Below are 15,162 nucleotides of genomic sequence, written 5' to 3'. Positions count from 1 at the left end.
CTCAAAGGTAGATATTGTGAATGTTCCAGTTTTACAAGTGGGCACCTTGATCAGAGAGGTTAAATTACTCGGCCAAGCCGTAGTTAGCAAATTGCATGTCTGGGATTTGGACCTAGGAGGCCTTGATGCCAAAGTCCTTGTTCTTCCCTCTGTCAGGCTGCCTCCCAGGTGCTCAGGGTTTATTGATAGAGGCATGAGTGAACAAGTGACCCAAAGGCTTGGAGTTTTGACTCACACAATTGAACCACCATAGGCAACACAGAGGAGTACAGCAATGACATTTGCATTTTCTTAAAGAGATATTATTGACATATAAGTGTTGATATGGTCATGAGTGTTTGAATGAAACTTTCTGGAGGGGAGATCTGAGCTCTTTGATCTTCTCTGATGCTCTGGAAGAGGGCTCCGATGCCTGCCTTCTTCCAGAGGTATGTCGGCTAGTCATCTGGTTAAGCCTCCAAGTCCTTTTCACTCAAGTATTACATAGGGGTTCAGAGGTCAGTAAGGCCATGACAGTCATCTACAAATTTTCTACCCTCTATGGGTCTGGCTGGGTGGCCACAGCCAGAAATAAGTGCTTGATGACTACAACCTGATAACCATCTTAAATGTACTAAATGTCAAGACCTGATCCTGAATGTATAAATCAGTAGATAGAAATATATAATGACCCAAGACTAATTTTGAGACAAATGACATAAAACTCAACCGTTTAAAATACAAAAGACCAAGTTTTAAGAGGGCAGGCAGCTTAGAGTTTGCATCTCTCCCAGCTATTCAAGAGTTTTGTAACAATTACTAGATTCTGTTGCTGATGCAGGAAACTTAGACCAAGAGACTGTCATCTGCCTGCATGTCATCACTCCTTATCATACAGAGACGGGTAAACTGTTCCTGCTGGATTATAGTCTGTGAAAGACAGTGTCATCAGAACCTCTTATATAATAAATTAAGATGCAGTAATCACCTAATTCCCATAATGTGCAAGTTAACCATATCTAAATGGAAAAGCAGAAAAAAGAATTTTAAAAAATCCCATGTTGTAGCAATATTAATGCAATATCTTCAGTGTTTGCTTGGTTATTCCACTGAGGTACTGTTTCAGTTCATGTAGCTGTAACTCAACAATCCTACCTATTTGAGAAAGCCATTTAAAGAGGCCTGGTAACCAAAGATCCAAGTAGGAACAGATGCCAAGAAGGCATCACTGCCAATTCTTTTTCTTTTTTTTTCTCTTCTGAGACTCACTCTATTGCCCAGGCTGAAGTGCAATGGCACAATCTCATCTCACTGCAACCTCTGCCTCTTGGGTTCAAGTGATTCCTTAACCTCAGCCTCCCGAGTAGCTGGGATTACAGGCATACACCACTATGTCCGGCTAATTTTTGTATTTTTTGGTAGAGATAGAGTTTCACCATGTTGGCCAGGCTGGTCTTGAATTCCTGACCTCAAGTGATCTGCCCGCCTAGGCCTCCCAAAGTGGTGGGATCACAGGCCTGAGTCTCTGTGCCGGCACCCCAATTATTAATCCTCTCATATCTTTTAACTGGGGGTTCCTGCATGAAGACAGGCACACGAGGTCTAATTGCAAAAGCATTCCTTCAAGAAAGTTATCTTGGCACTGCCACTGCATTCATGGACAGGTGCAAACTAGCATTAAGGAACGCTGTTTGAAGACAGGGTGCACTTCCACACCGCTACTTTATACAGACACCAATGGTGTGTTTGTCACTTTGTTCGGCCTCAGTGGGGAGACACAGAGAGGACTCCCAGCCCCAGTGCCCAGCTGAGGGTGCAATACTTTGCTTTAGTGGTCAAAAGAGCAGAGGGCTGTCCTCCGCTCTCCCCACCCACAAAGCAGTTCCTGACCCACCTCTCCTAAGGTGTTGGACTGAGCGAGAGGAAGTCCACGGCATTCTCACCAGGCCACAGCACACAGCAGCATTCTCAGTTAGCAAACCTGCTCCCACTGGTCAGGAAAAAAGTGCCCCAACAATTGGGGATTAAAACCAGAAAATGCAAAGGGAGGAAACATTCCAGGGTGAAATTTAAGAAAAAAAAAAAATAAAGAGAAAGAAAGAGGAAAAAAAAAATAAAGAGAAAGCACAAAGCCCATGAGGCTGCCTGGTTAACCATGGGTTAGAATTAGGTTTAGAGAATCACACAGTAACTCAGTGTCTCAGCAAATCCAAAACCCCAGGGTGAAAGACATGGGTGAAATGCATTTCTGTTTGTGGAAACGGCAAGTTTCCTTCTTTCATTTATTGTCTATTTCTTTTTGGTCTGTTTATAACCCAAATTTGGACCATCAGTCACTTTTACCTTCCCAAGTATTTTCATCTTTGCAGAGTCAAAGAGCAACAAATATGGGGTCCAAAGGACCTTTCCCACAGCCAATTCCAATCAGTCCTTCTCTCCCAGGGTCACAGGGTGCATGGAGCAGACACTGTCAGCAGGACATGCCACATACACAGCAAATCACCAAACCAGACTACATTAAAGGGATTCTGGGGAACTTACTTGTACTTGTGCTGGTTCCAATCGTATTGATTGTGGTGGGGACAGATGAGGAGGAGTAGAGGGGCACATGGCCATTCTCACACCCCATGCTTTTGTCCTGCCAGTTGGAGGCATTGATGCAAATCCCAGAATCCCGAGAGTTCTGCCACCCATTGAGCTTGTCATCAGAGTTCTGTCTTTGGTGATAGTAGTGTGTCTGTCCATAATCCACAGAGTCTGAGCGGCCTCGGTTCTGGCCACCAAAGCTGGTCGATGTGCGGTCCTCCAAGTGATTCAGCCACATGGCTAAAGCACTACGGTCTTCTAACGAAGTGGCTGGATGTATCAAAGCATAGGACAGCAGCTGCCTGCTCTCCTCAATGTGCTGGTTGTGTTCAATAGAGTGAGCCAGGATTTTGGGCAGTAGTTTCATATATTCTACTTTTGCGTCAAGGTTTCCTGGCTTCAGCAAAGGCAGATGAGTTAACAGGAGGGAAATCACTTTATCCTTGGATTCCTGTTGCCATTGGTTAATGATTCCTGAAAAGGGAAATATACACGGCAAATAAGCAAATACACCCACAGTGACTCTAAACAGATACTCTAAAGAGAATTTTTACGGATTAGGGTCCCAATCTACATAGTCTGGCTATATTTTCTCAAAAGAGCCTGTGAATCAGATTGGTTAACTGACCCCAGGTTTTGAAGGGCCAGAGGCTCCAATGAAACACAGATCAAACATTCTTAGATATTGAGTACTCAATCAAATTCTCATTCGTGTTTCCAAAAAAGCTACAACTACTTTGGTACAATCAAATACGATGTACAGCTCTGTTTTCTTTCTGAGAAAGGTCTAGCCTACCCCCTGATAGACAGGGGGCTAAGACTAAGAAGCTCTCCATAGAAAAGTGAGTATGAACAAAGGTCCCATTCCAGAGTCCTGGGGGTGAGGCTGCTTCACCTCCCCAGACATCTCCCCCAGACATCTGTTGAAAGTGATTTAAATCCTGGTAAAGGCATTTGTGTGAAATTGGAAAAACTTCCTAGATGGAGAAATTTGTCAGGGAAAAAAAGAGCTCCCCTCATCTCTGTGCAGTAAGACTGCACCTTTCTCATGAGAAGCTAACTCAGAATGACTATGAGCTCAAAGCTAGAATATGCAATGGACCCAAGACTTGGCTCCTGAGACACCTCTAATTGCTGTTTTGCTTTATGTAGAGATCAGCTTGTTTTTATTGTGGTAAAATACACATAACATTGATCATTTTAATCATATTTAAGTGGATGTTCAGTGGCATTAGGAACATTCACAGGCTGGGGGTGGTGGCTTACGCCTATAATCCCAGCACTTTGGGAGGCTGAGCCAAGAGGATGGCTTGAGCCCAGGAGTTAGAGATCAACTTAGGCAACATAATGAGATCTCATCTCTACAGATAATTAAAAAAGAAATAGCCATGTGTGATGGTATATGCCTGTAGATCCAGCTACTCCAGACGCTGAGGTGGGAGGATTGCTTGAGCTTCAGAGGTCGAGGCTGCAGTGAGCTGTGATTGCACCACTGTACCCTCGGGCTTGGGTGACAGAGGAGACCTGGTCTCAAAAAAAAAAAAAAAAAAAAAAATTCACCGTTTCACAGTGGTGTGCAACTATCACTACCATCTATCTCTAGAACCCTTTCATCTTCTCAAACTGAAACTCTAACTACTCTAGGTACCACAGAGAAGTAGAATCATACAGTGTTTGTCCTTTTGTGACTGCCTTACTTCACTGAGCATAATGTCCTCAAGTTTCAAGCTCTGGGAAGATCTGTTTTTAACACACTCAGAAGGATCCTTTCCGTCCCCTCTCACTCAAAACATGAACAATGCACTTTGCCTTGATTAGCCTTTGAGAAATAGCCTGTCTTGGGATTGACAGTTATTCACAGGCTCTGGGCCAGAGGAAAGAAAGCTCATTTTCAGGGAAGTCATTCCTGACACCTGGACATCTCAACACTGGCCCACTGATGACCCTACAAGGGCTAGGGCTGGACAGTCCTGCTGGTTTTTATGCCATATCTAGAAGGTTGGAAGGGGTTTCTGGAATTTAGCAGAAGGGCTTAGCAATTCTAGCTAGGTGCAAACATAACAAAACAAGCCCAGTTATCACTGTTGACCATAAGCTACAAATGCATCAGCCTGTGCTGCAATGCTTCTCAAGACTACGGGAAAGAATATTTCAAGAAAAATACCAGCAAAAAAAGAGGCATGGTATATAATGAAAGAGCACGAGCTTTGGAGTCAGGCAAAGCTGGACACAAATCCCAGACACGCCATTTAATTTGTGGTAGAACCTTGGTAAGTTACTTAACTTCTCTGAGCCCCAAACACCTTCTCTGAGCCCCAAATAGCATCTGCCCCTCCATGTGCTGTGGGATTAAATAACGTAAAGTAGCAAAAGGGCTGGTCAAGTACTTGATGATGGAGGTAATTCCTTCAGCTTGTCTCTGCATAGCTGGACTCATGTTAGAGCAATGTGGGTGGTTCGGGATGCCAAGTTTTAAAAAACAAAATATAGAGAAACCAGAGATGACCCAAGAGAAGTCATTAAAAATGATCAAGGAGGTACAAAGTCAAAAGGTGAAAAGAAAATGGGTTTACTGTGCTTACAACAATATGAAGAGATGCTTGACTCACTTCAAGTGGGATTTCATAAGGAGATGCCAAAGAGTCAACTACCTGAAGTAGAAGTCTCCAAACTGAAGCAGGAGAGATTAAGATAGAACGTGGAGAAGAACAGAATTGCCAGAATAATGAAAGACTCAGAATCACCAAGGAAGGCTTTAGAATCTCTGCCCTGGGGTCTGAATAACAGAGTGAGACGATCTTGAGGAGCACTGTCCAACAGTAATAAAATATAAGCCACATATGGTATTCTAAACTTTCTAGTAGCCATATTAGAGACAAAATAAACAGGTAATGTACATTTTAATGATATATTTTATTTAAATAATCAAATTATCACTTCATTATCAATTATCATTAATGAGCCATTTTTCCTTTTTTTGAATTAAGTCTTAAAAATCTTTTAAAAGTCTTAAAATGCCAATGTATTTTATCATGGACAGTACATCTCAACTTGGATCAGCCACAGCTGAAGAGCTTAGAAGCCTTATGTGGCTGGTGACTACTGAGCTGCTGAGCACAGGGCTGGAGACATTCAGATGGGGAAGGCAGGCAGGAGGGCACAGATGACCTCAGCAAGTCCCTCCCAGCTCCCTGACTCTATATTTAGCTAATTGCCACCTGACACAAGACAACTCTCACACATTCCACTAGGTATAGCCTCCCTTTTAAAGTAGCGCTGAGAGGCAAAGAGAATTCCAATTCTAACTTTCTCCTCAATTCATCTTCGGCAAATACCAGGCATGTTTTAAATGATGAATGTGCTTAGCATGAAGATAAAATCTATTCATTAAGCCCAAGAGGCACTGAAAAGAAGCAAAAGGGGCCAAGAAGCAAAAGGGGTTATGTTGTAAGCCTACTGTAATCAGAGGCGGCTAGTGTACATCCTTGAAAATGTACATTTAAAGATAAAAATTAGGAATGACTTCTAATAAAAAATTCATGAGGCTGAGGAACTCCCTAGCTTTCTGCTAGGTCATTTCCCTGATTGGATAGTCTACCCTTCCACAAAAGGTCAACCTAAAAAAAAAAATCAGCAACAAAAACAAAACATAAATAGGAGTCATAGTACAAACGAAACATGTTATCTCCATGTAACCGCTCTCTGCCGTGGATTAACCTGGGATTCAGAGGAGGAACAAGCATAGCAAAGAGGAAGGAAAACGAGAGGCCGCTGGCCCCGGTCCCTTTATCCTCAGGACAGGGCTTGGGTGGTGGGACCAGGAAGACAAGTATTGCTTTTGTTTACTACCACTGGGAACATAGAAATCAGATTGCTCTCTGAGGGCTAACTACACCTACTGGATCAAACTATTTCTGCTACTACTCCAGCTGCCACTGCTGAGAGCCAACGGTATTGAATGTTTTCGAAGTGCCAGGCACTCTTCTAAGCCCTGTGCATTTAATTACTCACTTAATCCTCCCAAGAAGCTTATGAGGTAGGTCCTATTACTAGCCTTCTTTTACAGATGAAGGCACAGGGGCACAAATGGGCCAAGTTACTTGCCCCCGGCCCCCTGCTAGTGAAGTGGCAGAATGGAGGTAGGCAAATTTGATATTAGATACATAATGGCTGTCCTGCTACAACAGCGTGGCCATAAGCCAAATATATTGATATTTATAAAATAATTAGATGTTCTATAGTTATATGATATAGAATTACATATAAATGCATACAAATATGTAATAGTTATAAACATTATATAAATGTATTAATAGAGTACATGGATAATCACAGTTGGTGAGCAACAGAAGTATAATAAAAAGGAGTTACAGAGACAATGTAAGTTACACCTATTGTGGTTTAAAATATGTTAACTATTTATTTGACACACCTCTTTGAAAGGTGGAGCCTAATTCCCTTCCTTCTGAGTGCAGGTTGGATTCAGTGAGTCACTTTCAGTAAATAGAATGTAGGGGAAATGGCGGTATGTGACTTTATGGATTAGGTTATAAAAGGCATTATGGCCTCCCCTTGCTGTCTCCGAGTACTCACTCTGGGGAAAGCCAGCTGCCATGTTGTGACATCATGCAAGCAACCCAATGGGGAGGTCCTTGTAGTGAGGAACCAAGGCCTCGTGCCAATACCTAGCACCAAGTTGCCAGCCACATGAGGGAACCATCTTGGAAGCAGATCTCCTAGCCCAGATAAGCCTTTGGACAACTGCAGCCCACATACCATTTTGAGGAATCCTAAGCCAGAATCTCTCATATTTCTGACCCACAGAAACTGTGTAACATGTTTATTGTTTTAAGCTGCTAAGTTAATTAATACACTATCCAACTGTCCCTCTAGGTAAAAGGAAGTTTTAGCCACTTGGTTTTGAATACATCAGTCTTTCTGGCAAAGCCATTCCCATTCTGGCATGGACCCATGAAGTTCCTGTTGCCACTAAACATTTCCCTTCCTCAGTGCCCCCGTCCTGATTATCCACTCACAAAACAACCTTTGGACCATGATTTAGCTCCCCAGCTACCCTCAGGGAGAGAATGAACTGATCATAGAGACTTGAGGTATTTCCAAAATCTGTGATAATGATTTTTCAGGGCAACTTAATACATAATTTCTGATTATGATTTGGCTTCCTGTGGAGGCCTGCCGACAAGGACAATGTGTGCTGATTATATGGACTTGGAGTACGTCTGGTCTCTCTGATGATGGTTCCTCGTGGCAAATTAACCAGCCAGCATTGCAGTGTCTACCTCCCTGCTTTCTAGTTAGCATGAGCCAGTCTTTCAGGAGAGTATCCCCAGGGTGCTGACAAGCGTGAACATCTCTACCTTCGAACGGAAGCCAGACCCTACATGCAGGGACTTGGTCACACTGGCTAGGTCCTGTCCAACTGCCCACTGGCCTTTGTGGCATCCACACTATCTTCCAGAGAGCAAAGAATCTTTGCTGAGATTTGTATTTGACAAATTCTCCTCCCTGGGGAAGATGCAGGAATCCTCAGAATTTTCAATTAATTGATCACTTCTGAGATCCAGTCTCTACCATTACTCACCCCAATATCACCTGATTCAGGACACAGTGGAAAACTTAAGTGCAAGAACTTCAAGGTTTGATGATGTCAGCTCACCTCTACTATGTTTTCTGAATATTTTCTTTGTTATTTCTCTGTATAAGGAGCAGAGATGTAACAGTTCTATTACATGGATGTTTAATGTGGATAAAAGTTAATGATTTATAATTTGTAAACCAGTGACATAGGAGTAGTAAAAAAAAATTAGAAGAGCTATAATTAAAGACCATGAGGATTAGGAAACTGTCCCAATGATTTTTGGAGTGACAAAGAGTGTGTTTAAATACCAAGTCTGGTATTATTGCTACACAATGGTATGTCAATGCTTAAGGGCTCTAGTTGTTAGTAAATTACCCTTAAATTGCTATTTTATTGTACCCTTGTTTTCAGTTTAATAACGTTTGCCATAAAAGGGTTTCTCACAAGCGCATTTAGGCAATTTGCTCATGCAAGAAATGGCTAGGAATTAAATGCACACACAGAAGAAGTACTGGTGAAATAAATGTGCTAAAAGGCAGGAATATTGGTGGGTTTTACATGGTCAAAGGCTCCTTGGAAGAATGTTACAAAGTCAATCCTAGACACATCATGTACTAAAGGCTTCTAAATATAGTGCAACTCTGCACAACTCAAAAGTGGATAACCACACACACCATGTATTTATTTGTAGAGATATTTTTCAGCCCAGGGCACCTGAAAAATCAGGGCAAAAATACCAACATGGCAAATGGTGGGATTCTTGTGTTGGCACCTGCACTTGAGTTTGTCTCCCAAGGTACCCTCTTGAGCTAGAGGTGACCAGAGAAGAATCCCCATAATTTGGTGGGAGCCCTGCTAGTGGTATGGATTAGACCAGTTGTGATACGGAACCCCGTCTGGAGTTATGAGCCCTTACAGCTGCAAGTGGTGTTTTGAAAAGGTACAAAGGATTGAAAAGATATAAACCCTCCCCCTATTTTCTTTTTCTTTTCTTTTCTTTTTTTTTTTTTTTGAGACGGAGTCTCACTCTGTCACCAGGCTGGAGCGCAGTGGCATGGTCTTGGCTCACTGTAACCTCCGCCTCCTGGGTTCAAGCGATTCTCCTGATTCAGCCTCCCAAGTAGCTGGGATTGCAGGCATGCGCCACCACGCCCGGCTAATTTTTGTATTTTTAGTAGAGATGGGGTTTCACCATGTTGGCCAGGCTGGTCTTGAACTCCTGACCTCATGATCCACCTGCCTTGGCCTCCCAAAGTGCTGGGATTACAGGCGTGAGCCACCGTGCCCTGCCCTAACCCTCCCCCTATTTTCAAGGAAGGTGATTGAGGGCTTCCAGGGTGGCCTCCATTGATCCTAGACTACTGGTATTCACCTATGTGCTTTTCTCCCACACTGAATGAGAGCTGGTCTATGTGACCAAGAGTGTGCAGTGGAGGCGTTCTGACCTTAGGTCATAAAAAGCATTGCAGCTTCTACCTTGCTGTCTTGGTTCACTTGTTCTGGGGGAAGCCAGTCACACCAATTATGAAGATGCTCAGGCATCCCAGGGAGAGACCTGTATGGGGAGGAGTTCAGGCCTCCTGCCAACAGCCAGAATCAACTTGCCAGCCATGTGAGTGAGCTTGGAAGTGGCTCCTCCAGGTCTAGTTTATTTCTTGACTACAGCTTTGTTGGAGACCTTGAGGCAGAGCTTCCCAGCCAGGCTGTTCTAAATTGCTGACCCTCAGAAAACTGAGATAACTTGTTGTTATGTTAAGTCATTAAGTTTTAGGGTAGTTTGTTACACAGCAATAGTTAACGAATACAGAGAGCTTTTGGTTACTTGGTAAAAATCACTTCAAAATGCTACTGTACCTTGGATTCACTAGAAAAGGCAGGCATCTATGTAGTGGACTGTATAGACCATTATGACCATTCCAGTCTTTTCTGACAGCAGGAAGGTCATCAGGTGCTGGTCATTCAAAGGCATCTGACCATCCTCAAAAGGCAAGAACCAGGTACCTCTTGCCCTAGCAGATACTTCCAATGAGCCCTTTACCTCTCCAGAGTAGAGATCTGGTCATCTCTTCCATGGAGACTTTCCATCTGTAGTTACTTTTTCCCCAGGTACTGGCACAGCTGGGTGCTCCAGGACTGCTCCTTTACTCCTTGAGGACCCAGGCCAGCTGGGAACTAGTCCTGAGATCTCAGCCAAGGACTCAAGTTAGGGTTAGGATTCACCTTCAGATTTCTGACCTCCTGGCCATGACCAGTCAGGAGGTCTGAGGCTGGCCATTCCCAGAGGGCACAAAAACCAGGCCAGCTCCCCCAGCCACCTGCCTCGGTTCTGACCTCTAGCCCATGAGTATGCAGACAACTCCACGTTTGTATTTCCAACCCAGGTTTCTCCCCTGAGCCCCAGATTCACACTCCAACTGCACCCTCTCCATGCTCACTCAGATGATCTCAAAGTCAACATGTCCACAACCCAACTCTTGCTCTCACTCTCACCACATCTGCTTCTTTGCTCTTCTTTCCTATCTCAGCAGATGGCTTTCCATCTTTCCAATTGCTCGGGTCAAAACCTTGGAGTATCCTTGACTCCCTTCTCTCATATCCTGCATCTAACCTCTCCATAAATCCTATGGGCTGAATCTTCAAAATACATCTGGAATGTGACTACCTCTCACCATGTTTCTGCATATCCCCACCCTCTCCAGTAGTCTCTTATCAACCATAACAATCATTTCTAAAAGAAGGATCTTTTAAAACTAGAAGGTAAGTCATGTCACTCCCCTGATCAAACATGTCAATGGCTTCCCATCTCAGAGTAAAAGCCAAAGTCCTTATGATGGCCTGTTAGTCCCTCTATGATCTAGCCTCCACCCTTACTACTGACCCTCTCCTGTTTCAGTCCATCCTGGCTGCTGTGATGTTCCTTCAACATATCAGCCGCATGCCTGCCTCAGAACCTTCACACTTGCTGCTTCCTCTGCCTGGAACACTTTTCCCCCACACCCATGTTTAGCCTCTCTCAGCTCTGTCTTTGCTCAAATGTCACCTTCCTAATGAGACCTTATCTGTCTACACTATTTTAAATTGCCCACCCCACTCTCTCACCTTACACTCCCTTATTCCCAGGTCATGCTTTGTTTTTTCCATAGCGCTTACCACCATGTGACCTGCTGTACAGTATGCTTATTTCTGGCCCCTCTCCATTAGAATGCAAGCTCCATGAGGGTAATGAGGGTGTCTCCATTTTTTCATGCATTAATAGTTCCTTATTAATTACAGTTTTTTTTTTTGAGACAGGGTCTTGCTCTGTTGCCCAGGCTAGAGAGCAGTGGCACAATCACAGCTCACTGCAACCTCAACCTCTTAGCTTCAAGCCTTCCTCCCACCTCAACATCCTAAGTAGCTCGGACTACAGGCGTCTACTACCACATCTGGCTAATTTTTGTATTTTTTGTAGAGATGGAGTCTTGCTTTGTTGCTCAGGTTAGTTTCAAATGATCCTCCTGCCTCAGCCTCCCAAAGTACTAGGATTACAGGCATGAGGCACTGCGCCCAGCTAATTATGGCCTTTTGTTTGATAGTGTTTTAATAGTCGTTTGGATTTCTTCAAAATGTTAGGTATTTCCTAGAAGTTTCCTTTAAATGGAAGGCTTAAGATAGAATAGACGACCTATAAACAATAGTAGGTACCAACTGTCACACACAAACTGTTCAGTTGCCCCTTTCTCATTCAACTTTGTTGTATTCTGATTATTTTTAGCTTTAACATCAAATAAAAACAGGAACATGGAAAAGAGGAAAATAAAATGATTAGTTCAATTTTCAAAATCTTTACTACCTCCCCCTTTTCAATATTCTGTTTAAGATGGAAAGTTTCCCCATTGTTTTTTGCTAGAAAACAAAAGCAAAATGGGTGCTTTTTGTGATTGTAACTGACACCCATTAAAGTAATCTTCATGAAAAGGATTTGAGAGGCTGAGACAGCAGAATGAAATATATTTAATACAACTCTTGCAAACATCTGTTGAAGAGGGAAAGAAAAACAATGTCAACAGGGTTAAGACTGTTATATGTCTGATTTTTTTGTGGGGGGGCACTAAGTGATTGTTTCAATAAGGCCTCATAGGAATGGGTCTCCTAAGAGTTATATAAATTAGAGATGAAAAAAATGTTACCTCACTCGACAAACACAAGACACATTCTTGTAAACCACACTCGACTAGTTTTTTACACCAAAAACCCCTCAGAGGAGAGGCTGGAAGTATTCTAAACACAGGAAGCTTTCCCACTCTCTAATCTTCAGCACCGCCCTCACACTCCAGACCACCACTGCCAAAACCCCACACACCACAGAGTGACACTCCAACAGTACCTTAAAATAATGAATTAGCAATCCTCCTGCTGACCTTGCAAAGGAGAAAAGTGTGCTTTCTGCTTCTACACTTAGATTTAGGCCTTGTTGCACAAGAGGCTCTAGACATGAGAGTCCCAAAAGGAGCACGGCATTGTCCACGTAACCTAACTGCAATAATATTTTACAAAGAACTCCAAGGCCAGCATCCTTGGCAATGTCCAGAGAATCAACAGAGGAGTATCTTGGGAGGAGTATAAACAGATTGAATCACAAAAGAATAGTTCATGCTTAATTCAGTGGAGCAAAAGGAACAACAGCCATGCCACACAACAGGTTTATACACCTCAGGAAGTCTGGGAAGGGCTGGAGTGCACACATCCCACCCCTGACACCAGGGAGCCATTCTATATCTTTACATGACTGTGAACTGTGAAGTCACTGGGTCCCAAGCTTTCTAAAATAACGAGGAAGTTGCTCAACAACTTATAGACAAAATTTCCCAACTCAAGAGATGGGATCCAAAGTGTAAGTGTGAATGTAAGAACCCTGTGGTGTGGTGTGTAACCATGTAAATATTGTCACCAAGGAACAGCATGTAGATATTCCCAAAATATGCATGTTAGCAATGTTGATAGTAAAATGTATGTATCACTCATTTAGGTATGAAATATGAAATACTTACAAGTACAAGTCATCCAATGCGGGAGAGAATGAACAATTTTGTGGAGGCAGGATATTCGAGTCCATAGTCACAAATTAACTGATACTCTTTTTGGAAAGAAAGGCCTGACTAACTGTACAAGGACAGAGTTGGGTGACCCTGGAACATATTCAGCCTGGCTCTCCTGTCCTCCTGGGGCACAGCCCTGTAGAGGGAGCTAGAGGCACACCTCCCTTCCTGCTTCCCCTCCAGCGGCCAGCCAATGCTGGGAATTTCTGCAACAGTAAGCAGTAAAAGGCAGCTGATTTTCACCTGTTACTTGTGCACCAAACTACTTTTCAGGTTAGTAGGTCTATTGATGCAATCAGAATAAGATTTTTCAGATTTTTTTTTTTTTTTTTTTTTTTTTGAGAAGGGAAGCTACTTTTTCATTGCTGAAGTCCTTGGGCAGTGGGTAAGAAGAAAAGGTAGGAAGGATGATGGTGAAGAATGCAGTTCTCTAAATAGGAATGAGAATAGCTGAGGCCATTTCCCTCCTTCTGGGCATCCTGCCATGAAATTGAGTAGACCCAGGGCTCAGTGGCTGGACCAGAATCAGGAGGACTGATCAGATGAGGGCCCTTGGCTTTGGCCACATTGGTGGGGATGCTACAGAAGGAGACAAGACCTCAGAGCTCATAGGGATAATGTCTCCAGACAAGGGCCTCATCCTTCCCAAGTTGCAAGCATGCCGCCATCTAGAATTCTACAACAAAGGCAGGCACAAAAACAGCGAGAGGGCTCAGGCAGGGAAAGGTAAGGGGGAGCAGAAAGGCCCAGTAGGACGGAGAGGAGCAGACGCAGAGGCAGAGTTGAGAACCTTGTCTACAGACCCACACAGCCCAGTGCAGGCAGGCCTGTGGGCTGTGTTGTAAGCACCCCGCACTGCTGAGAAGCTGGAGAGAGGACAAATCTGGCAGGAAGGAGCTCCTTCCTGGAAACAAACCTTCTAAACTCTATGGAGGAAGGCAGGAGGCAGCAAGGGGCCCCTATGTCCAGGGAGTTTGGAAACTAACCATTGTCTGCCCTCCCTCAACTCTACCCCAGGGTCTGAGACACATGGCCCAGTGAGGAGAAAGACAAAGCTAACTTCTAGCCACAATGGTTCTGAGCTGGGAGTGACAGCACGGGCCTACTGTGTTGTTTGAATCTAGCTTCATACCATCACCTTTGGAAGTGGTTGTATTTATTAATCCATCAGATATCTATCTTTGGTTCCTATCAATGTATATGGCCTAGTGCTAGGATCTGTCCTTTTCAATGACATTTGTGGTATCAGAGATAGCCATAGGGAAAGTTTTGTACCCATAGAAATGTCTGTAACACAAATAACTTGGGGAGAATCAGACCAATGGGGTAGAGAAATACTTGGAGAAGGGCTCCATTTCTAGAACCAACAGGCAACACTGTAAGGAGTAGAATCCATCTTCTAAAGTACTCCTAGGCCCTCCAGCCAGGACTCAACACATTATTTGGCAGAAAAAAAAAAAAAAGCTTAGTCTATTGTCACTATACCAGTGGAGACTTAACCTCTGGCTGTTTGAATCTCAAAAGAGATCACTATTATTTATCATTAAATACTGTCTGCTGTAGATATGTCTTGGACACATCTGAACCCTCCCCCTCCTGCTCCTATCGTCATCTGTGATGTAGTTTAAGAATCCACCTCTCTCCCCAAATGCCATTTACCCATTTGGGCCCTCATTGCCTTTTCTCTACCACAATTGAGCTCAGTGACTTGCACATCTGTACGACACCCCCCCCTTCACCCCTCCCTTGTGGGTGGGGACAGTCCATCCACTTCTGTGTCTCCTACTCCCTCACCCAGGTTCGTGCTGATCACACAGCCTTGCTAGACCAACCTGGTCCAAAAAAGATACATGCACTTTTTCTATTATGGCTGATGACATGGCACATCTGTTCCTCCTCAGCTTTGTGTCTCTGATAAGT

General features: G+C 43.6%; 1 protein-coding gene across 18 annotated transcripts in view; it reads right to left on the bottom strand.

Annotated features, from left to right (window-relative positions):
* The window catches only part of SAMD4A (sterile alpha motif domain containing 4A), a 222,686-nt gene that overhangs the window by 83,972 nt on the left and 123,552 nt on the right, over nt 1–15,162 (bottom strand). For 12 of the 18 annotated variants that reach the window (XM_016926106.4, XM_054666559.2, XM_063792916.1 and 9 more), the window contains one exon: nt 2,521–3,039. In XM_016926106.4, coding sequence (XP_016781595.1) covers nt 2,521–3,039 — 519 coding nt within the window. Of the gene's footprint in view, nt 1–1,873; nt 1,970–2,520; nt 3,040–15,162 lie in introns of all 18 variants that reach the window. The other 6 variants (XM_016926101.4, XM_016926105.4, XM_016926107.4 and 3 more) reach the window with 1 other exon arrangement.

Source organism: Pan troglodytes, chromosome 15, assembly GCF_028858775.2.
Source record: "Pan troglodytes isolate AG18354 chromosome 15, NHGRI_mPanTro3-v2.0_pri, whole genome shotgun sequence".
Classification (NCBI taxonomy): Eukaryota; Metazoa; Chordata; class Mammalia; order Primates; family Hominidae; genus Pan; species Pan troglodytes.
The sequence above is the reverse complement of the archived record's forward strand: the minus strand, read 5'-3'. Positions and strand labels throughout refer to the sequence as shown.